This window comes from Dipteris shenzhenensis, chromosome 11 (genome assembly GCF_047967505.1).
Source record: "Dipteris shenzhenensis isolate YYH24624 ecotype China chromosome 11, Dip_SZ_1.0, whole genome shotgun sequence".
NCBI classification, from domain to species: domain Eukaryota; kingdom Viridiplantae; phylum Streptophyta; class Polypodiopsida; order Gleicheniales; family Dipteridaceae; genus Dipteris; species Dipteris shenzhenensis.
In genome coordinates this window covers 56899747-56925358 of record NC_141606.1, presented here as the reverse complement: position 1 = coordinate 56925358, position 25612 = coordinate 56899747, and the positions used below count along the sequence as shown (strand labels likewise).

The following is a 25612-nucleotide window of genomic DNA, read 5'->3' as shown; positions in this document are numbered from 1 at the left end:
TAGCATGGATGCTCCGTTCTCTCCCCTCTTATAACACGAGGTCAACCACGTTATCCGTGAGGATCTACTACAGCTACATACTTTTCGGACCTGGTTGGAACCAAGTGAACTTCCAGTGAAGCTTAGCTTCTACAGAGATCACTTCTTACATATCACAGCGGAGGGTTTCATTGACCCACCAGGATACACACAGATTCACCTACCCCACTCAAAGAGGATCTCTCTTGAGTAGTTCCGGGTCTCTTCACACAGACTTCGCATCGAGAGCGGGAGAGCAGAGTGACTACCCAGGGAGCGGCGCATGTGCACACTATGTGACATACAGGAGGTTGAGACAGAGGAGCATTTCATCTTTAAGTGTCCTGTGTACTATGAGATCCGAGGACGTTTCCACTGTCTCTTTAGAGATAGTTATGGGATTTTAGCCCATTTTCTCTCCTACCCAGACCAGCGGTGTTTGGCAGGTTTCATTCATGAGGCACTTAGACACCATGAGAGGATACTTCGAGCACGAAGACAGGAGCAGACTTCTTCCTCGGTTAATCCCTCTCAGAGCTCTATCACGGAGTTCTTTCAGCTAGATCACATGGATCCCAACGAGGCGAGGCCTTGACATGACTGTGACCCGGAGCTCGTGACCCGACTGCTCAGACAGAGGGTCGGCACACAGATCACACTTGGAGACATCCCCTCTGACCGACGCGGGTCACAGTAGCCTTGGTTAGATGCAGAGCTACGACCAGGAGACGTGCCATGACCGCACCTTTGAGTGGTCGACAGCACTCTATAGTCAACTTCATGCCTCCACTGTCTCATCCATCATGATATCTTGTTGTTGTTGGGGATGATGATGATATTGATGATGATGCTGAGATTGATATATAGTCGACCATCGACATGACTATGTTGTACTTAGGACTTAGTACTGCATTTTTGCATTTTGCATTTTGCATTGGTATAGACGCTCGTTTAGTAGCTCCACTACCACAGCTCATTGTATCAGGATTTTCACAGTCTCATAGACCCATCGGTCTTCCGAAAACTTTAATAAACTTTCTTTCTTTCTTTCTCTCTCTACTAAAGGGAAAAACGACAGTGGAGAGCTTGGTTCGGAGCTGCTCACTGCTCCTCTGAATCGCCTCGATTGTCCGGGATGCCTAGCCACCCTCCGGAGTGTCCTCTCGCTGTTGCCAAATCTCCGATATGACCTGCTACACCTCCTCGTCTTGCATCAACGCATTTGGGATACGAACCCCCCCTCTGTGGGAGCCCTTGACGGGGCTGCTCCAAATGAAGCACAATTAGTGAGTGGTTTGAGAGGGTAGTCCTTGCAAGAATGCCCGTGGAACCACCTCTATGCATGGCCCAATCTCCAACGTAGAACCTATCCATCCTCTCAAGCAATCCATCATGCCAGCGCTGGCCGAAGGAGAAACTAAGACTGCCAAGGGTCCTAGAGAACTCAGCCTCCCTCCAGGGGTCCTTGTCGTAGACTGAAAAGATAAACCGGTCCCAAGTACTCTTCTCCGCCGCGGGCATCGGAGAAAGAAGCACCCCCTTGTCTGTCTTCTCCGAACTCAAAATTGTTGAAGTCCCCTCCAACAAACCACGAGTCTACATCCAGGAGACAATCGGTCAAGTGCCTTCAGAAGGTTGGACGCTACTGTCTACAAGCTGGGGCATACACTTTCAAGATCCCAATCCTGGAATCTCCCATCTGTAATCCCATCTAGGCTGCTCTATCTGTAATGAGCTCCCCCTGGTCATACACCTCTGATGCAACCGCTTGCGAGACTGAAATGCAAACCCCTTCACTCCTTCCCATTGTGGGAGATCAGATCTTTAGGCCTCTCCCAGGAAGGAGGTGGCGCCTATGTCTGATGTCCGAGGCAGAAAACATATGCTCCTGTACCAAAAGGAAATCCATTGCCCTGCCAACCACTGCTCTTTGTAACTCTTGGCGAAGTAACAAGTGCTGGGGTTACTGACGTGCGTGATTGTGGAGTCCGTGCACGTTCCAACTCACCATGGTCCAACTCATGGGGAGGCGGGGGGGTGGAAAACAAGGCTCTCCTGTGCGAGGGAGCCTGCACTACCACCTTTGACTTCTGTGACTTCGTCGGTGGTTTGGAGGGGGAGTAGTCCAAATCCACTCGGCGCCGAACTAGTGGCGTAACTTGCTCGATGCCTACCTTGATGGCCCACTACATCAAGAAGGCGGCCTCGACTCCAAGCCTATCCGCGCACTGTTGTAGTGTCCAATATGATGCTTGCTTAAGCTGAACCTCAGGCGAAGCACACAAATAGCTGTCCCCAAGCCCCGTCTATCTGCAGAAAAACCAAACTGAAAAGTGGCGGTCTTCCCATGGGAGACCCACAGTTCCCTCCCTTGTAGGCCTAGCCACTCCATCATGATGAACATCTGCTGCCCCATCATCAGATCAAAGAGCGTGGGGGTCCACTGCTCCTCCCCACTAGCTGAGAAGTGAAATCCCCAGAAGGGACGAGTGGGAGAGCTGTACACTCCTATGGAACCCTCTTTTCGGGGCTGTAAAATCAAGACTGACACCTCCAGAGCAAGCGGGTATCTGTCCGGAATCTCTAGCGGTCCTAGCCTCCAAAACTCTCTGGGCAAAGGATGACCAAGGTGGGGCTCAGGACCTGGAAGCTGAGAAAAGGGCCCCGATGACACTGACTGTGAGGAGACAAAGCCAAGGATGGGCTGCGTCGAAGAGTGCTCAGGCACCCCCTTGCCCATAGGCCGAGACGAGGAAGGGCGGGAGGTGGGTGGGAGGGAAGAAGGCTGCTGTAACTTGTAAGGGGGCGGCGAGGGGGCGAGAAGGAGAGGCGGGGGGTGGGAGGTAAGAGGAGCAATGTCTTGTTATGCTACAAAGGAAGAGAATGTCAACATGGCTTCCTTGCTACAGATTGCCAAGATAATGGTTGCCAAAAAGGAAGCAACTTCAAAGACAGAAAATGCCAATCTACTTTCAGTTGATGTGCCTCCACAAGATGAGGCATCCTTTGAAGATTATGCTTTCTAAATCATCTCTATGTATGCTCCAGATCTCTCTTTTTATGTTGAGTCAAGGTACTGCCTGGATAGTCCTCCAAAATGAATGAAATAAACTATTGTGTTTTGTGTGTTTTGTAAACACCTCTGGTCACCTTATGATGTAGGCCATGTGTATGTGTTTTGCTCCATGGTACCTCCTGCAGACATTGTGTGCATGTACATGCAGGGGAGATAACCATTGGAAGGTCTTTTGTATTCCTTTTGTTTACCTTACACCCATGGGAACCCTTGCTAGCTTGAGATCCTAGCCATTGATAGATCCATGACCACCATGAGATGGCATGAGACACCTTGTGCTAGCTGTATCCTTGACATAGCCTAAGGCATTCCCTTGAGGGGGGGTTTGTTGGGATATCTCAAGGTGTATGCCTCAGGCACACCTTGGTTTCTATGTGTGAGTGCTAGAGGCATAGTTAGGTGCCCATAAGCACAGTTAGGTGGTGGTAGAAGCCACATAGGATGATTGAGAGAATCTAGGAGCAGATTGAGGAGATGATTGTGGAGCTCTGAAGTCATCAGTGATGTCAGTGAGCATGTAAGAGGTGCCTACATAAGGACCTCACTCTTCTTCATTCTATATGCAAGTATTCTGAGTTTGTGTTCACTCTATGCTTTCCTTTCAGTTTACCAACATCATGTGGTAGTGGTACTTGCAACTGATGACGCAAGAAGGTGGTGTCCTTGTAGCATGACACTAATATATTAATGACATGCCTATGCCTCATCAGTTCATCTATCTGACAAGATGCTGTAGCCATACTTTATCCTAGCTTGCTTCATAGGTTTCAGCTCTGATTGCTATTGTGCACAATCGAATGTTTCATGCGCGTACCAAGCATATAGAGGTTCACTATCATGATGTTACGGAGACATATAGTGTCACCAATTGGTATTTCTCCCAAGAAATAAAGAAGAGTCTTTATTAGATTGACTATGGTCAAAGAAAACTGACTTTGGTTCACTAGAATAAGTTTTACTACTTTTGCTTTGCATTGGTAAAAGAGAACTGTGGGGACGCCCACAAGGGACTAGGATTATTACAAGATATAATTTCGCTAACCTTTAATGGGTTAAAGTGTTGGAATTTGTTTGTGGCATGTGTAGGACCTAAGAGAGTGCAAAAAGGAACCAAGAATGGGGAGAAAAGCATAAAAAGCAGGTCCCACAAGGCTCAAAAGTAAAGACAAGGTTGTGTCTCATTATAAGGAGGGTCCACAAGATTAAAAGGGACCTAAAAGCTCTAGAACACCAGATTTAGAAGTCAAAAGACTCAAAGCTTGGATTTTTGTAAACGGAGCTTTTAAAAAGCAGGCCCTAGCTTTTAGTCTATACCTGGCCTCCCAGATTCATTCAAGATTGTACTCAGACTTATGCTCATTATGAGCTAGTTGTTCAAAGGTTATTCTATTGCAATAAAGACCTTCGGGGGGTCCAGCCCTTATTTCTGGGCCCTAGTGTGGTGTCTTGTATTCTCTCTCTCTGCCCCTCGACGCCCCCGCCCCCCCGCTGCCCTCTCGCTGCCCCCCCCCCCCCAACGCCCCCCCTGCTCCCCCTCTCGCTGCCCTCGACGCCCCCCGCTGCCCCTCTCGCTGCCCCTCGACGCCCCCCGCTGCCCCTCTCGCTGCCCTCGACGCCCCCCCGCTGCCCCTCTCGCCCCCCCCCGCCCTCGACGCCCCCCCCACTGCCCCTCTCGCTGCCCTCGACGCCCCCCCCGCTGCCCTCGACGCCCCCCCCCGCTGCCCTCTCGCTGCCCCTCGACGCCCCCCCCCGCTGTCCCTCTCGCTGCCCTCGACGTCCCCCCGGTTGCCCCTCTCGCCCCCCCGCTGCCCTCGACGCCCCCCCGCTGCCCTCGACGCCCGCCCCCCCCGCTACACCTGCTACCCCCCCTCGCCGCCCCCTCGTTGCCCCTCGACGCCCCCTCCCACAGCCTCTGCACCACCCCCCCCTCCCGTAGCCTCTGCCCCACACCCTCCCGCAGCCTTCCCGTGGTCTGAGGGCCCTTGTCTGCTGCAAGCCTTGGCTTGCCACTGGCCTTGCGCACCCCTACAGCAATGCTGCACAAGATCTGCCTCCCCTGGAAATCGTGCACTTGAAAAAATCCTACAATGGCCCACAAACCCAAACAGTCTCCGAAGCCAATTGTGGGAGAGATCACAAAGCGCATCTCCAGGAGTTTATTAGCAATTGACAGCCAACCAGCCGTGAAAACATCGGGTGCAATGGACACCAATGCAGTTCTTTCTCCCGTAGCCATCATCTCTACTCCAATCACTGCCCCCCCCCACCACTGTACCACTCAGCTTGCCCCCCACAGGAGAGGGTCACAGTCCCTCACCCCCCACACAGCTTCCTTTTGTCTCCACCACTCTTATGTCCCCCCTTCCCCTCACCCAGCAGCCTTTCTCCACTCCTCTGCCATATACAGCTAGCCTATCGCCCACGCCTCCACAACCATACGCCATGTCCCAGTTCGCACCCCCCCGGGTCCCACTTGAGAGGATAGATTACATCTTTGCGGAGCTACATCGACTATGGGATCACACCGTAGCACAAGACCAGCTTATTCAGAGCATGTGCCAGGAGATCACTCACCTCCGTCAGGAGGTTGTCTCTCTCACTGCTACAGTCACAGCGGCCCTACGCACTACACCAGAGGTAGAGAAGCGGATCGCTACTATCCAGACTGCTATTGCGGAGACTACCGGATGGGTGGACGTTGCGAGACGGGCACCCAAAGCAGCAGTCTCAGCCACCATCGCCGAGTAGGAACAGAGGGCCAGTAAGGCTCTCAACATCCGAGTATGAGGTATCCCCCGCGCAGATTCACTCACCCCCTTAGCGAACGCGATTGCTTTTGTGACTTCTACCCTCGGCCTCGTCGAGCATGGGATCGAGCATGCATGGCGCACAAGACGGGATCCCACGTGCCCACAGCCACTCATCATCTGATTCAAGGATACTCAGGCTCGACTTACAGCACTCAGGCAGCGTGCTACACTACGGGACCACCCTACTATCTTCATGGATGAGGATCTCACACCTATGCAGGTGGAAGAGTGGCGCACCCTGCTTCAGCAGCGAGATGTAGCCCGTCAGGAGGGGAAGTGGGTTGTCGTCCGAGATGGCCGCCTGTTAGTTGGCTCCCGCCGCCGAGCCCCACCAGGTACTCCAGACATGGTAGCAGACTCCCCCTCCAAATAGGGAGACATGGTCTATGAGACTCAGACTCAGCACACAGTACCCTTGGCATGCACCGTATGGAATTGTAATGGTACCCTCTGCTCTGACCCTGGGAACTTCTCAGAGTCATACACTGGACGCGACATCACTTTCTATACAGAGACACATGAGAGCCCCGAGCGCCCTCTCCCCTTGGTCAGTGGCTATATCTGGGAGTCAGTATTCCGTGAGGAGACCAGATATACTGGGGGGGTCCGAGGGTCAGGCGGAGTTGCAGTACTCCTTCGCTCAGCGCTCACGAGCTTGACATCCGTGGTTAGACGGGATGCCCATGCCCGTTACCTATGGCTCCGATTCCGACGCCCCTCCACACGCGACCTCTTTATTGCAGTTTGCTATTTTCCTCCTGAGACGTCACATTTTGCACGGATGCTTCGCGAGGACACGGGGGTATCCCCCTATCTAGATCTCTACTCAAACATTGTGGAGTTCTCCAGACGCGGAGAGGTCCTCCTAGTTGGGGATTTCAACGCAAGGACAGGTGCACGTCAGACATCACTCCTGGATTTCCACTCAGATCCGGTCCTATTACCTGAGATGGACACAGAGGACTGGGGCTTCCCTCGCTCCTCGGCTGACAGTCGCGCTCCCGTTACTGGGTATGGGCAGGCTCTTTTGGACCTTGGACGTATACATGATCTGGTCATCTACAATGGACTAGATCGGTGGCCTGCCTCCTCTGGTTTCACATGTTTCCCACATGGCGGAGGAGCCAGTGTCGTCGACTATATTCTGGGATCTCCTACTTTAGCCCCACAGATCACTGACTTCCGCACTGCACCCTTACCCCCAGGAGCCGATCACACTTACCTTTTCTTTCATATACTTGCGTCCCGAGCCCCTCCCAGCCACAGCTCGCACTATACTACCTATCATGATATACACTTCGATCATAACCTCTCACCTGATTACTCAGCCCACCTAGCCTCCCTCCTCAGACACATAGGCACCATACCCTCTCTAGATCACCGAGCCACCCTTATCACCCACTCCCTTCACAATGCAGCCCGCCACATCTTTCCTTCCACTGCATGGTCCACCTGTCGTCCACCCGCTGGCTCTACCCCTTACAACAGATGGTATGATGACGAGTGCAAAGCATTACGCCGCACACTCCGACTCACAACCTAGCGAAACGCTAGGGCCAACCCACGTCTCACCAGGGATTATCGTTGACTAGCCCGTCGCAAGAAGCTAGCCTTCCTGCGCCAGAATGAGGATACGCTACTGAACATTCTGTTTAGTAGCAACTCCAAGGATTTCTGGAGGAAATTCCTAGAACGCCGATCCCCCTCCCCCCTCACGGATACTTCCCTCTGGCACACCTATGCACGCACACTCTATGATATCCCTGATCAGTCCCCCCCGACCTCTCAGCCACCCCCCGCCCCGTTTCTTGTATCCTCTTCACAACCCAGGGAGTCACCCACGCAGCACATAAGCTTCATAACGATCGAGCTAAGGATCATGAGGGCCTATGCAGAGAGTTTGTTGCCTACGGCATCAAAACTCTAGCCCCCATTCTGGCAACGCTGTTCAATGAAGCTGTCTGTCACGGGTTCCCCAGAGCCTGGACCCTGAACACTATCACACCCATCCACAAAGCAGGAGATCCCATGGATCCAGGGAATTACAGGACCATCATGGTTGGACATGTTATGTCCAAGATCTATGCATCAGTGTTAGATGGCGAGGTCAGTGCTCGCGCAGAGATACAGGGGCTCAAGGCATCCGGACAGGCCGGCTTCAGGATGGATCACTCGACTTACGATCACATTTTTACACTTAGAGGGATCATTGAGGAGGCCAGACACAGGAGACAGAGAGTATATTGTTGCTTTTTGGATTTCCGCAAGGCATTCGACACCGTTCCTCGTGCCCGACTCATCAGACGTCTGCAAGAGTTAGGCTACGACTCGGCGATTATCTAGGCAGTAGTAGCTCTCTATGAGTGGGTGACAGGGCAGGTCAGGATTGGCACCAGCTGGACCCCAGAGATCACGAGCACTATCGGAGTCAAACAAGGATGTCTCTTGTCACCGACTCTATTTGGCCTCTACATCGACGAGCTCGAGACCACCATCAGGACACTCGGAGGTGCATGCTGCTCTCTTGCGAGGACTGCCATCCAGATTCTCCTATACGCAGACGATGTAGTACTACTATCCTCTTCTGCTATTGGTCTTCAGCGACACTTGGATGGACTTCAGGCCTTCTGTGATACACATGACTTGAAGGTCAACCTTGGGAAAACCAAGGTGATGATCTTCAACACTTCTAGATCCGCTATGCACCGAGAGCAGTCCCTCTTCGCCAGCGACCCTGTTGAGATAGTTGACTCCTACACATACTTGGGCGTTGTCTTCTCAGGCCCGATCTTCACGATGCGCCCGACCATGCAGGCCAGGATCAGTCGGGGATACGCCGCTCTTGCCAGGCCGGAGCGACAGTGCTTCCACTCCCACTTCCAGGACCCGCGGACCAAGTCTCTCCTTTTTGATTCTTTGGTCCGCCCAGCAGGCATGTATGGTAGCCCTTGGTGGGGAGTCGACCTTTCAGACACAGAGTGGGCTCGAGTTGAGCGCTTGCAGATACTGATGTTTGCTCGGATGATCTGTAGCAAACCATCGGTACCACACCAGATCATTCTAGCAGAGTTCGGCGCCTCACCCCTACAGCTTGATGCAGCTTTTCAGGCTATCACCTACCTCCACAGAGTCAGGGATTTTGGCTCCTCCGCTGACGGTCGCCTCCGCCTACCTTGGTTAGCCCTATCCTTGTCTATGGCCTTATCCGTTGATGGGGACCAGCGATGCTGGTATAGTCGTCTTTCCAGTTGGTTCACCCGACTGGGCCTCGACTTAGACCGGTTGCCTCCTTTTCAGTACAGCCTCGATGCTCCACCATCTCCTCTCTCCCCCACTGACCAGGAGGTCAACTGGCTCATTCGGGCGGATCTGCTCCAGCTCCACACCTCGCGGACATGGTTTCTTCACTCGGAGCTTCCTGTGAAGCTCGACTTCTACCGCCGACACTGTCTCCAGATCTCACAGGAGGGCTTCATCACACCTCCGGGTTACACACAACTTCATCTACCACATGCGCTCCACCCTCGGTCAGTTTAGGGTCTCGTCACACCGATTACGGATCGAGAGTGGACGCGTAGAGGGTATCCCACGAGAGGATCATCTTTGCCCACTTTGCGACTTACAAGAGATCGAGTCGGAGGAGCATTTTGCTTTCAGATGTCCTATCTATTATGCCATTCGAGGCCGATACCACTGTCTCTTCCGCTACGGATTCGGCTCCCTCTCACACATGCTACAATTCCCGGATCAGCGGTGCCTTGCTGCTTTCTTACATGAGATGACTCGCCACCGAGATACTTCTCTCCGAGCACGGCGACACGAGCAGCACACACAGCGTGAGGATATCCAACGGCCTATCACTGACTTCTTTCAGCCACAGGATACCTCTTCTCAGTCTAGCCGACGACGCGGACGTGAGCGAGAGCCAGATTCACGACAACTGCGTCAGCGGACAGATTCACACATCCAGGTCCATGACATCTCGTCTCTGCTCTCGGCCCGCCCCACTGGGGTTACAGTTGCCCTCATCCACAGGGCCACCCGCCGCCCCCGACGATCGAGCTCGACTAGGCCGCGTGACGTCAGAGGCCAATCATCTATCGCAGGGTTTTTTCCGACTTTCCATTTGACGGCCCCTCTATGATTGGTCTCTGACGATCACCACCTGCACATGTATACTGTATCTCCCCCCTCTGCCCCACTTTTTTGTGCCCCCCCCTTCTTCTTCTTTGTATCACCTGGAGGTAGACACATATTTTTTGTATCAGGACTAGACACATAGTCCTTCATAACCTCTTTTTTTGTAGAAACGGTTGGTTGGCCCGTTTTGACATCACCACCGTTATGCTCATTGTATCAGTTATCTCTAGTCTCATAGACCTTCACGGTCTCCCGAAGACTTTAATAAACTTTCTTTCTTTCTTTCTCCCAGACTATTTCTATTGCTGCGATTCACTTCTACTCCTCCCAGGCTGAGTTGCAATTCATTCCAGCATCATATCTTTGACTCTTTGCCGCTTACAAGTGCCTGGAAAGAGTGCAGCTGCAGCAATGCAGTTCCCAGCCCTTCTAGAAGATCATCTACTTGCTGCGATTAGGGTTTCCAGCCCTACCTGGTGCCCAGAGTTGCTGTGAATTGACTCCAAAGCACGCAGACCTGCTGTGAATTGGTTCCAGGGAGCCTAGCACTGCTGCAATTTGGTCTATTAGTAGAGTTAAGTACTAGTCGTATCTAGGGTTAGTACACTTAGGACATTTAGACCTAAGTTAGGCCTATATGGCTAAATTTGTACTTTCATTCTCTATCATTCTAGCAAGTACACTTGGGCTTTTTCCCTCCATTGTATTCCCCCCAACAGAACTCATATTTTAATTACATTGCATAGAGGCTAGGGATGCCCTACCCTACCCTTGCTGCTATATAGACAATCTCTTTGGAGATATGTTAGTTTAGGCGAAGTGAAGATGTGCTCATTTAAGAATCTGAACTCTTTTATAAAGGCACACAAGGTGAACAGCAGGTCAACATTGAAGGCATGAATCTGATACAGAATGAACTTGCACAGGTTAGGTGCCCTACCTTGGTGCCTTTTACACAATTCATTAAAGAGATGTGATACATGGATGATGAATGAGTAGGAAATCAATGGAGTCACAGAATCCAATGTGAAGAAAAATTTCACTACTAACAAGAGCTAAATTCTTCTTTTGACATAGTTATAGGGATATAGTAACATACTTCTTGATAGAGGTCATAATACACAATTTGTAAGATGAAATTGGAAGGTCATTTGATTTAGTATCATTCAGGCTTCAATGGAATGGGGGAATTTGTTTAGAAGGCTGCATTTATTTTATGATTTATTTTGACTTTTTGTAGAATGCAAGTAATAAGGAGTCATCAGATGCCAGGTTACGACCTAGCAGTTTGGGACCCTCTGGTAGGAATACAAGAGCAAATGGAGCATCAGGTCGTGGGGTTGCAAGGGGGAGCTCGTTGCCCAGGCTCACTACAAATGGTATGCATGCTTTTACTACAGTGCTTGTTCATTCTCCGGTTGATAGAGTTATTGGAATAAGATTTATCAATATCAACTGTTGGTGATTGTTGTATACTTCTATCTTTAAATAAATTGTAGTGAATTTTTAATGAAATTGTGATATTTCTCATCTTTTTGTTTAATGTAGAGGTCAGTGGGGGTCGTGGTAGGATCCCAACCAGGTTAAATGGGATTCCTCCTAGCAGCAAGGGCTTGAGCTCAGCCTCAATGAGCTCATCTTATTCTCAACCAGTTATTCAGCCTAAGAGTTCAATTACAGACACGATGTAAGGTTTTTGAAGCTGCTGCAATTGTGATTCTAACACTTTTATGACAAAGAGGGTGAAGATTCAGTTTGACTTGCATTTGTTTTCAGTGTATGTTTCTCAAGAGAGGTATTACATACACATCCTATATCAAACAATTCATGCCCCAGAGATGCAAAAACAAGTCATGCACAAATTCTTTATAGTCTCAGATCTTGTCTAAGGTTCAAGCATTTCTACTCAGACACTTTTTGCTCCTCTGTCAGCCTCTATAAGTTTCACTGTCTCTATCTGGCTGTAATAACTGTGCCGTGTGCATGTGCATACTTGATGTTTCTTGCATCTCTTCCCTACTTTGTCTTTAATCATTTGCCTCTGTTCATCTGCGTCTCCATCTCCATTTCTCTGTTTGCATCTCCATCACCATTTCTCTGTGCTGCGTGCATGTGCATACTTGATGTTTCTTGCATCTCTTCCCTACTTTGTTTTTAATCATTTGCCTCTGTTCATCTGCGTCTCCATCTCCATTTCTCTGCTTGCATGTGCCTTCTGTTCTATTGTCGGTTAAATCCTTTGTCCTTTGTTTCTTTGTACAGATACTCTCTTGTAGATGTTTCATTGCTCTTCGCACATTGTTTGTTGTTTGACATCATAAGTGTTCACACATCATCATCATCTGTCTCTCCTTGCTCGGGCTTTAACTTCTGCATGTTTAGTGGTTGCATACGATATAGTTTTTATTGTTCTGTCTCTCTATTATTTGTTCAAACCCTTGCTCGTGCTGTGTCGAATGTGCTCGATAGAGAAAGGCAATGCTTCAGAAAGTGCAATCTAGGAGGGAGCAGAGCATGGCTGGTACACTAATCAATAGCAGGAATAAAATGCAATCAATGTGAATACAAGGAGAGAAAGAAAGAAAGAAAGTTTATTAAAGTTTTCGAAAGGGAGAATGGTCTATTGGACTGAAAACCGGATATAATGAGAAAAAACGTGAATGGGTGGGCTACTAAGCCAGCATCTACACCCAAGAAGAAAACCAACATCTGAAAGCCATGGAAAAAGAGATAGATATACAATGGTAGGCGACCACCCCACGCAGGTTGATAACGGGTGTTTTCTTTCAGCGACGCTGGCCTCTGTCGGAGCCTTTTGTCAGCTTAGACCCTCCTGTCCATTCTCAGCCCCCTGTGGATATGGTTCCTTCTACAACATACAAAGGACCATCATAGTGATTGTAGTAGCTCTTCGTCGGACAAAGTGCCATTGTCATCCAAGTCGCTTGTGCCTCTGGGCTAGCAAACATGGAGGGGAGATCCCAAGCCTCATCCATGTGTTAATGCACGGGTAGGTCTGTGGTGTCTCTCGGCTGCTCAAGAACAAGGTAATTACTGATCCACCATCAATGATCAGTTCTTTGATTATTTCTTGACTAGTAGAGTCCTTGCTATGAGCATCATAGCAAAACTATTTATTGCTCCTCCTAAATCTCATAGTTACTCCTTGAAGGCGCTCGCATAATGAGCCATGTGTAGTAATTGCCCCAAACTCAATGTCACCTTGAGCTCCTGAAAGTGCTCCCATTGCTTCTCTTGTTTTGTCTAGATTCCTTTGTTTCTTCTTCACTATACTAGGCATCTTTGCATCCACATGTTCTCCACCGATGCTAAGCAATTCCACAAATTTCGACGTGGGGAACTCAATCGTAAGCGATGTGGTTTGCAATATCTTGGTCAAGACTCAAATCGGGTTTGTTCCCTTTTTCTGTTATATGTGTTTCCTCTAATTGAGGTGCTTGGTTCCTTGTAAAGGGGCTTAACATTGCTACCACTAGGTAGGCTTGCCTTGTAAGTTTTTCACAATCTAAACAATTACATCAATATGTCATAGTAGCTAGTCCCTGCTATGTGTGATGGAGTTTATGGTTTTCAATCTTATGAGTGACTATCGTGACATTGAAACTACTATGTTGTGTTTTTAGAGGATGAGTTTGGGAATGTTCCTGGATTTATCTAGGTATATGCTTCTGCCGTATTAGCGGACATGCAAATTTCACATTGTGAAGTTTTTGTCCAAGTTGCGGCCTGTTGGTATTGCGATAATTCTTTCTATCTTAAATGGTGCGTTGCCCTATCAGCTAGATTTAGATTTAGATGCTCGTTTGGGAGAGACTAAAATGAAATCGTTTAGACTTCACAAGTAGTTGTAGCTTGAATGAAGAGATTTGGACTGCCTTTTGATTAGCCTTTTCCTTTAGTGCTAGCCTTCGTCATGGCTGAGTTTGCCCTTCACCTCCGGAGTGCCGACAGAAACTCAGTACAAAGACTTTGTATAAATGGATGCTCAAGTATGTGTGGGTGTGTGGATTTGTATGTGTGAGAGCATACTTTTATACTATGGTCTACACCCACTGTTGGGCGCTGATGACGTCAGTGGGGATGTCATAGTAGCTAGTCCTTGCTATGCGTGATGGAGTTTATGGTTTTCAATCTTATGAGTGACTATCGTGAGATTGAAACTGCACTATGTTGTGTTTTTAGAGGATGAGTTTGGGAATGTTCTTGGATTCATCTAGGTATATGATTCGTCCAACTTTGCCTATTGAGTCCCTCTATGTCAAGGGTAAAGTCCCTCTAACTACATGCGCACTTGCTATGGCTAGCTCAATTATGTCAATCACATCCTATCTTGATCATTACAAAAGAAATACTTTACCTTCTTCCCTCTATGCCTATGAGGGAAGTTTCTCGGTCTCTCCATTCTCTCTATATTCTTAGGCTTTCAGCTTTGGCTAGATGACAGAGAGAATGGCTTGCAATATCTTGGTGAAGACTCAAGTGGCGTTTGTTCCATTCTTCTTTTACATATGTTGCCTGTAATTGAGGTTCTTGCCTCCTTGTAAATGGTCTAAAAGAATACAGTAATCATCTTTTGGTTGGACTTCGATTGAGCGTCATGATCTCGTTTCCGTATCTTCTTTGCATCGTACCACCTCTTGAAGGAAAATCGATACCCGTCTTTGATTTGGATGGACCATGAGGATGAAGAAAGAAAGACAATTTAGCAATAAAGAGAATTTCTTAGAAGTCTTCGGAAGACCAAAGGTCTATGAGACTAAAAGAAACCTGATACACTTTGAGGGGTGGAGCCGTTGGGCGAGCATCAACACCCGTGATGAATACAAAAAAGAACCAAGCCCGTAATCATGATCATAGCCATGAACATTACTAGTATTGCATCAATACACAGAGAGGAAAACTCTCTGAGGCGAGGCATCAATCCTGAGAAAGGAGCGTTGCTGTGTGAGGCTTTTGCAGTGGCATAAAGCATGTGATGGAGCGTTGGCTTTGTCGGCATGCGTGGCCCGTTGTGGTCTCCTGGTTGTGGCCTTGCGGCGGCGAACAAGCACCACTGCCACGCATGTGGGTCGTGTCTCCGGTCTAGTGAGCATAGAGGGAAGATCCCCTAATATGATTTGTGCCTCAATCTGCTGGTGAGTTTGTTGTATCTCTGGCTCGGGTCCTCGCGTTCGTTGCCTCTCCTACTGATAGTTGCTATCTTGTTGGAAAAACTTAGTGATCATGCTTTGAGAGGAGTTTGACTTGGTACCCTGATCGAACCTATATGTCCAGAGCAAAGATTGCCTGTGTCGGATGACCTCATGAATGACCTCATGAATGAAGGTTGCTAAGCATTTCTGATCTGGGTAGGAGAGGAGATTGGGTAGGGGTCTAAATCCATCCTTGAAGAGGCAGTGATAACGATTCTTGATCTCGTAGTACATGGGACATCTAAGAGCAAAGTGCTCCTCTGACTTGATAAAACCTCCTCTGATATATCTATTGATAGTGCTTTCTATAAAAGATGAGCTTCATGGGAAGCTCTCTAGGTGCTAACCAAGTCTTGTACGTGTGTAGTTGTATGATATCTTCTCGAATGTAATAAATGAGTGGAACTGAGGGGTCCTCAAGACTATATTGAAAAGGCGACAATCTATTCATGTGAAGTCCAAGACTCACAAACCATTGCATGTCTGAGCATATCACATCTCTGATCTCCCTTGATTGCTATCATGGATGCGGATAAGGCCACTTGCAATTGCGTGGAGCCAAAATGAGTCGATGGAGATATGTGATCATTTGTTGAAGCTGGGCAACCTTGAACTCATCCAAGATGATCAGTGTGGGACTAATTGCTTACTCTAGATCATCCGTGCAAGTAGTAGAGCTTGGAGCCTCTCCACTTGAGCCCAATCTGCCTCTGATAGATCCAGGCCCTAGCAATGACAAGCATTAGCTGCAATGCATGAGAGTGAAGCACTGGTGCTTGAGTCTGGCAAGTGCGACACACCCTTTGCTTTCAATCTAATCAACATAGCTGGCCTTATCGTGAATGGAGAAGAGCACGCCTAGATATGTATAATGTTGGGATATCTCAAGGTGTATGCCTCAGGCACACCTTGGTTTCTATGTGTGTGTGCTAGAGGCACAGTTAGGTGCCCATAAGCACAGTTAGGTGGTGATAGAAGCCACATAGGATGATTGAGAGAATCTAGGAGCAGATTGAGGAGATGATTGTGGAGCTCAAAGGTCATCAGTGATGTCAGTGATCATGTAAGAGGTGCCTACTTAAGGACCTCATCTTTCTTCATTCTATAAGCAAGAATTCTGAGTTTGTGTTCACTCCATGCTTTCTTTTCAGTTTACCAACATGGTATCAGAGCCCTTTGATCCCCCTTGAGCCCATTTGTGCCACATGATCTTCTTCTTCTTCATCTTCACCATTTCTTCCCCTTCTTCCCAAATCTTGCTAAAGCTTGTTCTCCTCCGTTTCTCCTCCATTCTCCAAGCCCTTCCTGCTGGAGATACCTCTCAAAGGGGCGAACCTTCACTTGCAAGGAATTGAAGTATCATCATCTCTGCTGGTCGCCATTTTGCGCAGATCGTCGAATCTCTGTTCTACGTTTTCTCTGTGCTTGCTCCTTCTTTCTCTAATTCCTTTCAGGGGAAGCTTCTCCATACCTTGGGCTATCTTGTGTTGAAATCTGAGCAGCAATGGCTGCATATTCAAGGAGAAAACAGAGAAAAACCAGTCGAATTTGAAGAAGCTAGCTATGGCGACGTGACGCGGATTTGCGCCTCTTCTCCTCAGTGGATCTTCTCTGGTATATGAGCTTTCTTTTGCTTCAGAAAGCCCCTTTCTCTTTGCTTTGGAGAGTGAGATACAAGCCCTCCAAGTTCAGGCCTCTGTTTTGGACAGTTTTGACAAGGTTGTGAGTTTGATGCTACATTAGATGCTACTTTAGCATTTCTAATGTTTTAAAGTGTTAAATAGCATCAGTACAACTGTGGCTACAACGTTGCTTTGAGTTGTTACACCTAGATTTGCTTGGAAAACTTTCATTTAGCCACCTCTGTGAAGCATATAAGTGAAAGCATCATTGATTGAAATTTGGTCACAAGTCTTTGCTACATTAAATGCTTATACTTTGAAGCTTTTCAGTTGTTATTCTAGCCTTGTAAGAGAGAAGACATTGCCCAATTCCTGGGTTAGACCCTCTCATGGCTACCATATTGAATATAGATAAGTTCAATGGTAAGGGCTTCCACACATGGCAGATGAAGGTCAAGTTTGCATTAATGAGGGAAAACCTCTGGGGGCTTGTCAAACCGGTTTCAACTTCTTCTTCAACAGCCTCCAATGCTAGAGAATCCTCAGCTCTGACACGCCCGGCAAGAGATCTTGCTAGAGAGGAGAAAGCATATGGCATCATTGAGATGACTATATTCATCACATCTTTGACTTAGAGTCTCCTTCAGAAGCTTAGCAGAAGCTTGACATTATTTTTGGTGCTAGCTCTCACATCTCAAAATTATCACTTAAGATTGCTTTCTTTGAATTGAAGATGGTTAGTGGCACTCCTTTGGCTGCCCATGTCAATGACACGCGGAGTCTCATGACTCAACTTGCTTCTATCAACTCTCCTATCACTACAGATGATGCTATGGCAGTGTTGCTCAAGAGTATGCCTGAAGAATATGATCATGTTGTTACCACTGTGAAAAATCTTCCTAATCCTAATCTTGAAGGTCTTATCTCTGCTCTTCAAGAAGACGAAAGGCACATGGAACTCCGGAAAGGCAATGATTCTGCCTATGCCATAAAAATCCAGAAGGGCAAGTTTTCACCTTGCAATCATTGTGGGAAGACTAATCACCTCTCAAAAGACTGCTTCAAGATCAATCCATGCAAACACTGTGGCAAAAACAATCATCATGAAAAGTTTTGTAGAGCCAAAAAGGAAGCAACTTCAAAGACAGAAAATGCCAATCTACTTTCAGTTGATGTGCCTCCACAAGATGAGGCATCCTTTGAAGATTATGCTTTTTGAATCATCTCCATGTATGCCCCAGATCTCTCTTTTTGTTGAGTCAAGGTACTCAGCTTGGAGAGTCCTCCAAAATGAATGAAATAAACTATAGTGTTTTGTAAACATCTCTGGTCACCATATGATGTAGGCCATGTGTATGTGTTTTTGCTCCATGGTATCTCCTGCAGACATTGTGTGCATGTACATGCAGGAGAGATAACCATTGGAAGGTCTTTTGTATCCCTTTTGTTTACCTTACACCCATGGGAACCCTTGCTAGCTTGAGATTCTAGCCATTGATAGATCCATGACCACCATGAGATGGCATGTGACACCTTGTGCCAGCTGTATCCTTGACATAGCCTGAGGTATTCCCTTGAGGGGGGCTTTTGTTGGGATATCTCAAGGTGTATGCCTCAGGCACACCTTGGTTTCTATGTGTGTGTGCTAGAGGCACAGTTAGGTGCCCATAAGCACAGTTAGGTGGTGATAGAAGCCACATAGGATGATTGAGAGAATCTAGGAGCAAATTGAGGAGATGATTGTGGAGCTCAGAGGTCATCAGTGATGTCAGTGATCATGTAAGAGGTGCCTACTTAAGGACCTCATCTTTCTTCATTCTATAAGCAAGAATTCTGAGTTTGTGTTCACTCCATGCTTTCTTTTCAGTTTATCAACATATAAGACACAACGATCTCTATTGGCAATCCGTCGAAACTCTATGCGTGATTGCCTCGTATATGATGCAGATCATAAGCTTGGTTTTACCAAGCTTGGCTTCAAATCATGTATCTCACAAAAGGTTTGAAGTCCATCCTGATGTAATTGAGAATCTAAACCAAGGAGCCAGCAAGAGATGACCTTGCACCTCCTAGTATCTAGAGGCCCAATAAAGTTTGTGTCAACGGACAGTGCTTCAGACCTCCTCTGTCCACCTAATAGACTATAGTTGTCTCAACCCTACCTGAAACCCTCTATAATGTGTCAGAACTGCCCAAATAATCTCTCGTAGACGTTTGCTAAGATGGGCCCGTAGCAGTGTGTCGCCTTGCAGAAATCCACAAAGCAGCAATATACCCTGGTCCCTCGGTCTCCATGTTGTGGCCTCCTCAATGACACCTTGAACTTTAAGGATGACAATCTGGACTTTAAGGATGACAATCTTTGCAGTCATGGCATTGTAAGAAAAGTGTAAATCTAGCAATTGCAAAAAGCTGAGTTTTATTTTAATATTTGAATGGGCTCTGTCTTACCGGGATATAAATTATGGTCATAATCCTGTAGAGTGCCTGAATAAAAAACGTGTGTTTTTAAAGAGATGACATTTGGTTTGATTTTTATCGGGTTATTTTTTTGCATTAGGACCTCCAAACTGTAATGAACGTCACAAACCAAATCTTAAAGTGTGTTCCACATGTACTCAATTAGAAGTGCATGTTAATGTCCTATGATGAAAATCAACTTTTTGCTGTCCTTAAATAATAAATCCTGATGGGTCATTAGAACATCTATATTTTTGTCTGTCTTTATATTTCTCCCTTTCCTCTCTCATCTTTGGGCTTGTATGTCATCTGTGTTTTCTGGCCTTTCCTCTATTAATAATTAACCAGTCACAGGCAAGGTTGTGTGCTATTTTCTCTTGTTTGGCTACTGCAGGCAGTGACTCTACCCAAAATATTCAAAAAATATTTAGTTATTATAGTTGCATAAGATTCCCTTTACAAAATCCTTTATTTGTTTGCTGTATTTTTGGGTACGGGCAGTCCGTGTTGCATGCAATGGAGTTTCTAGTTTGAATCTTTATGAGTGTTTCTCTGGTGTAGTGAAGGCCACATATGTTTTCTGTATGTTTATGGTGCTAACTTTGTTACAAACCTGGGATTTCATTCTTTTAGTTTTGATTGTTTCTCCCTTTTGGCTTTTCACTGGTCACTGGAAACTCGGCTATTTGTACACAGATGTGTCAATGTTTCTATTGCATCCATGGCTTGCTTATTATTTTAATTTTTTATGGGAAACGGCAGCAGCAGTCCTTTACCTTCATCCTCATCACACTTAAATGGAGACTTGTCGCACTCAGCACCTCCATCAAATCTCCAAGGAGCATGGCTTGCAGGTTCAGGATCGTCTACTCCGACGATTCTTCAGGGAGCTTGGCTTGCAGGTTCTGGGCATCCTACAATGGCTGATGTGCTGAAATCAAGTGGTGCATGTTCAGCAAATCCTTTGGTATCCACACAACCAAGTGTTAGTGTCTCTGGTTCAGTGGCAGCTTCTACGAGCACCCAGCAACTCCACCCGGTACCTCCAGTACCGGGTGTCTACTTGGCTGCTTCAGATCCTGTGCTTAGTCCCTCATTGGATCCTCGTGCACGAAGCTCTGCAGGTGTGGTCAAGCGAGAAGTTGGAACTGTTGGAAATCAAAGATCCACTGGTGATAGGCTGTCATCATTTGATCTTCTGGAAGGAAATGTGGACTTGTCTACCCATTCTCACTATTCACAGCTTCCTCAAACAAACAATACCAGTGTTATTTCTGCACTAGATGGTAATGGGGATGTACGAATATTGCAGTCCACAAACTCTTCTGTTTCTCCAACACCATCTTTGAAAGAGCAGTTGGAAGGTGTTCAGAGCTTGGGTGCTTTTCCTGGGACTCAAGGTCATTCACTGGGGCTGGTTGAATCATCTAGGATGTCAACAGAGTCTCCCTCACAGGCTGGAGTACTGGGGAGCCAATTTACTACAATCCCTATGTACCAAGCACAGCAATTTGCTGGAAACCAGACAGGTCATTTATTATGCCTGTTTCGTCTTTTTTTCTGATTGAAACCTCTGTCGCTGGTCTGCTCTGTCCTTCTTGAATGCTGCCCAAAATGTCTAGTTTTGCAATGTATTTGTTGACTCCCTTTTCTTGAATTCATTATTTGAATATCAGCAATGTTTTGGCTAAATAGCCTCACTGTACATCATATGCTTTGGTTTAGGAGGTTGCTAACTCCAATATTCAGCTTTTGTGTCAGCAGTCATGGATTGGAATTCAGAGCCAACAACAGATCATGATGTTTCTTTCTTGGAAACTCATGAAGCACCTTCAGCTAGTGTGGTCTTGAATGGAGCGTCTTCATGCCCTCCTTCACCTTCAGGAGATGCAGGGATGATATCTGCAACTGCTACAAAATTGCAAGAGCTGATAATGAGAGATGACCAACCAGTCATTATACCTGATCATTTAAGAGTTTCTGAAACAGATTGTACAAGGTTGAGCTTTGGAAGCTTTGATTCAGGATTTGAGACTTTTCCGTCAAGCTTAACATTGGAAACGAAAAGCACTTCGGTCAAAGTTGGTAGTAGCACAGTTGAGAACGAGGCAGCAGTTTCTGCTCAACCAAGCACCTTAAGGTCCCTTTTTGATTATATTCATAATTCATGCTTTCCATATGTTTAGGCCTCCCTCCCATCCTTCAAAGCATTTGTGATGCAAAGGGTAGCAAGTTTCTTATCACATGAAACATATAAATGGACATGAAAGTATCTCTGTGCATGTCCTTCGAAAGTTTCAGTTTCTTAGATAGCAGGATCTGGCATATGAGGTAGTGAGAGGGATATCTGTAACTGAATGATGGAAGTTAGAGGCACCCCATAGCTTCATGATAAACTTAACACTCTATCTCAAAACTTTTTGATTCTTGGAATGTATTTGTCTATTTTCCATTCTATATGCCTTGTTAGATTGTTCTGCAACTTTCAAGGTTGTTCCCATAAATGGATCTGAAAATAGCTCTGTGCATGTCCTTCCAAAGTTTCAGTTTCTTTGATAGCAGGATCTGGCATATGAGGTAGCCAGAGGGATGTCTGTAAATTAATGATGAAGTTAGAGGCACCCTGTAACTTCATGATAAACTTAGCACTCTATCTCAAAACTTCTTGATTCTTGGAATGCAATTTTCTATCTTTGCATTATGTGTGCCTTGTACAAGATTGTCCCTCGACCTTCAAGGTGTTTCCCATCCTTTCAGACACACATAACACTGGGAGTGTGTGTTACGATGGTTTGTCATATTATGCTCACTTAATGGACATAGCTCAGGAGTGTTCTTTTGAGAGTTGCAGGTTATATGTCTTGAATATTTTACGTGCATACGTTCAAAGGTTTGGCCGGACCTAGTAATAGGTTGCTGACCTGTGACTTTCTCAAAAATCCGGAAGGGCCACACTTTCACCATTCTGTATTTCAGCTTTGGCTTTCTGAGATATCAAGGCATTTTTGGCCACCAGTGGTTCTCAGCATTGTGTCATAGCTTGCATTTAAATCACAGAATTCTGCTTTAAACATCAAAGAAGCATCAACGTAATACCTTGTGATAAACATGTGCAATTTCTGACTTTATTTTTCTTTTCAGTATGCCAAGTACAAATTCAAGCACTTTGGATTACCATCAACGTCATCAGTCGGCCTCTGTGGAGATTGTGGACAGAAGTGATGACAGTACTGTGTCAAGCAATCCCATGGTTTTGGTATCACAATCTGAACTTACAAAGCCCGAGGCCACATCTCAGCACAGCTTGCAGTTTACCGCTACTTCAAGCTACCGGGGGGTGAATCTTGTTCCTCCGAATCACTCAGGGCAATATGCAATTGAAAGTGCATCTCGCCCTCAAGACACAAGTCGTCTGCCAAGTGTTTTGGTAGGGCTATTAAAATTTTTGATGTTTCATGTTGTCAGATGTCCAAGGTTGCTAAGTCTGCAGTTTTATTGATGCAAGTCTCAACTGCTGTTGTTTATGCAGCAACCTTATTCAGATCCTACGGCTACTTATTATAGTGGAGTGTTTCGCTCAGGCCCAGAAATAGCAACTCGTTATTCAACCTTTTTGCCATCATCTGTAGGCGGAAGATATATTGCAGGTGGATCTGTTGGAACCGGTCAGAATGCAGCTTTGCAAGAGGTGAATGCTTTCACCAATATTCCATTATTGCAACTGTGTGATTCGTCTGGTGCTAATTTTGCATCTTCGTAGGAAGCAGTGTAAGAGGTTCATTTAGTTTTTATGTTTTAAATAATTCATTCATTATGTCGATTCTTTCTTTCATTCCTACATGAGAGAGAGAGAGAGAGAGAGAGAGAGAGAGAGAGAGAGATTTTATTCCTGTTTTTTGGTCGATTTTGTTTCTGGATTTGTTTGTTTATTTTTGCTTAGTCACCTTCTTCCTTTCGTTCTTTATTTCTTGTTTTCTTTCTCTTTTGTTTATTTGACATATTTTAGCAACCATTGGGTTTGCCCAAGAGACTCCGTGGGTCTTTAGAAACCCAGTATAGATGCTTATGCTTGGGCACTGATGACGACATAAGTGTTGCTTTGCTTGCCAAGTATGTCTACCTTTTGTTTTTAAAAAAGTTCGTTACCTCATTTTTCTAATTTTTGTTTTATCTTTTATTTTCTTTGTAGAAATTTGGACTTTAGAACAAAAATCTAAATTTGTATGATTGGATATATTCTAGTCTTACAAAGGTATATAGAGTCTGGTGCTAATGTCATTAGGTTCTTTGCCTTCAGAGTGCAAATACCACGATACTTTCAAGCTCCAATCCTCTTGGCCAAACGTTACAGTCGCCGACAGCTGTGACAGTTCCTCAGCGTTCTCTTCCTGTCCATGCTTATGCAGCTCAACCTTCTGCCCTGCCAATGGGGCCTTTTGCAAATGTTTTCAGCTACCAGTATGTGCCTCCGGGATTTTCATATTTGCAAAGTCCATATCAACATAATTACACTGGAACTGGAGGCTATCAACAGGTCCCCCCTGTGGGTGCTGCTACTGTGAAATATCCTGTGCCTCAGTATAAGCCAGGTGGAACTTTAGGTGATGGAATGCATAATGCTGTTGCGACTGGTACTATTGGTTATGGGGGTTTCAGCAATTCTCAAACAGGAAGCTATGCTCTCAATCCTTCTGCAACAGTAGCAAATGCAGCAGGCTTTGATGATATTGCATCTCAGTACAAAGATACCAATTTGTATATGCAAGCTCAACAGGTGCATACTTTGTAAGTGTTTAATTATTTTTCTTTTTCATTTATATGAAATATCTGAATTGGAGATTGTCATCTCTTAGCAGGTGGAAGGTTCTGCCATGTGGCTTCAGGGACAGTTGTCTCGAGAGATGCCGGGAGTGCAAGGTAACACTTACCATAACATACCTGGCCAAAATCAACAAACACGATATTCTCAAACACAATCTCTGCATACCCATTCTCACCTTGGAGCTGCATATGGTAGTTTGTACCATCCACAACAGTCAGGACTTAGCCCAAGCTCACACCAATCACTTCAACAGCCTCAAGTCATGGGTTCTGGGGGTGTTTCAGGGACACAAGTTGAATCATATCAGCAAGGCCAACGAGGTCACCAGAATTGGACAAATGGGTTCTAGATCTCATAGACAAGCATGTTCCATGGTCCATGTGGTAATCCTGAGATCTTGTGTCTAGGTTCTGACAGATTTTATCAATAGCAGGCTTAAGAGAGTGTACAAGGTGACAGGGAACATAAAAGGAAAGTCTAGACATACTTCATGATGTCTCCACTGTCAAGAATGTGGTGTATTCCATGGCGTTCTCTCTCTGTTGCAGAGCTGGTTTTTCCTGTTGTGCAAGGTTAAGTTGGGAGTGACGATGTTGGGATTGAATGCATAACTTAAGTGGTCTGTATGGTCTCTTTGGGAGACAAGCCATTGTTGCAAATGATGTTTGGTAACTTATCCTGATTAGTTTTAACGTGTTCCATCATCTCACCAAACCAAGCTGAGTTCTTAATTTATTGGTCAAAGTAAATATCATAGTTTCTCCCAGTCGTTGCGTCCTCTTTAAAAAACAGTCTCTTGCAAGAGATGTTGGAAGCATGATTTGTCTAGAATCTGCCAATTGCTCTTGGAATGCTGATGTTTTGGTTAAGAGAGTGATTTTCTGGAATGAATACAAATATTTGGGAGGCCTCCTGAAAGGAGATCGATCTGCTGAGCAAAGTTACTGATTTTAGTATTGACTTCAGAACTAGCCTTAAGTGTTCTGTCTGTTCTCAAATCAGGGATGTCACTGCTGTAAGATTGAATGCATCTTAAAGGGATCTCTCAAGGATAATTCTGTGTTGTGCACTTCCCTTATCTTGCTGAACCAATGCCTTCAGCGATAAGATGTTGTATTGTTGAACTGAGGCATGGCGCTGATGCTCAAGTTTTTTTAAAGTGAATTTCTGGAATTGTAATGTGAGATTAGCAGTCAAATGTTAGCAGGATGGATTGAGTGTGAGGCAAGGTGCAGATTTGAGCTGCACTAATTTTATTACTAGCATATGGTTAATTATTATGCCATGTGCAGGTTGGTGGTGACAGAACAAGTCTGTTTTAATAGTTATTTGTCTGTCATATAATTTGACCATGATAGACTTGTTTCCTTTTGTGCGCTTCTCTTATTTTGCTGAACCAAAGTATGTCATGTGTGCAGTCAGTGGTGACAGAACAAGTCAGTGTTTTGATA

At 46.1% G+C, this 25612-nt stretch overlaps 1 protein-coding gene across 4 annotated transcripts in view; it reads left to right on the top strand.

Moving 5' to 3' along the window:
* Nucleotides 1-25377, top strand: part of LOC147897219 (uncharacterized) — a 48903-nt gene extending 23526 nt beyond the window's left edge. Inside the window, exons 4-11 of one of the 4 annotated variants that reach the window (XM_087381443.1) lie at nucleotides 11285-11423; nucleotides 11593-11731; nucleotides 20105-20868; nucleotides 21089-21479; nucleotides 22481-22766; nucleotides 22869-23027; nucleotides 23637-24113; nucleotides 24193-25377. In XM_087381443.1, the coding sequence (XP_087237569.1) occupies nucleotides 11285-11423; nucleotides 11593-11731; nucleotides 20105-20868; nucleotides 21089-21479; nucleotides 22481-22766; nucleotides 22869-23027; nucleotides 23637-24113; nucleotides 24193-24510 (2673 nt within the window). In that variant the 3' untranslated portion in view covers nucleotides 24511-25377. Of the gene's footprint in view, nucleotides 1-11284; nucleotides 11424-11592; nucleotides 11732-20101; nucleotides 20869-21088; nucleotides 21480-22480; nucleotides 22767-22868; nucleotides 23028-23636; nucleotides 24114-24192 lie in introns of all 4 variants that reach the window. The other 3 variants (XM_087381444.1, XM_087381442.1, XM_087381441.1) reach the window with 3 other exon arrangements.
* The last annotated feature ends 235 nt before the right edge of the window (nucleotides 25378-25612 follow it).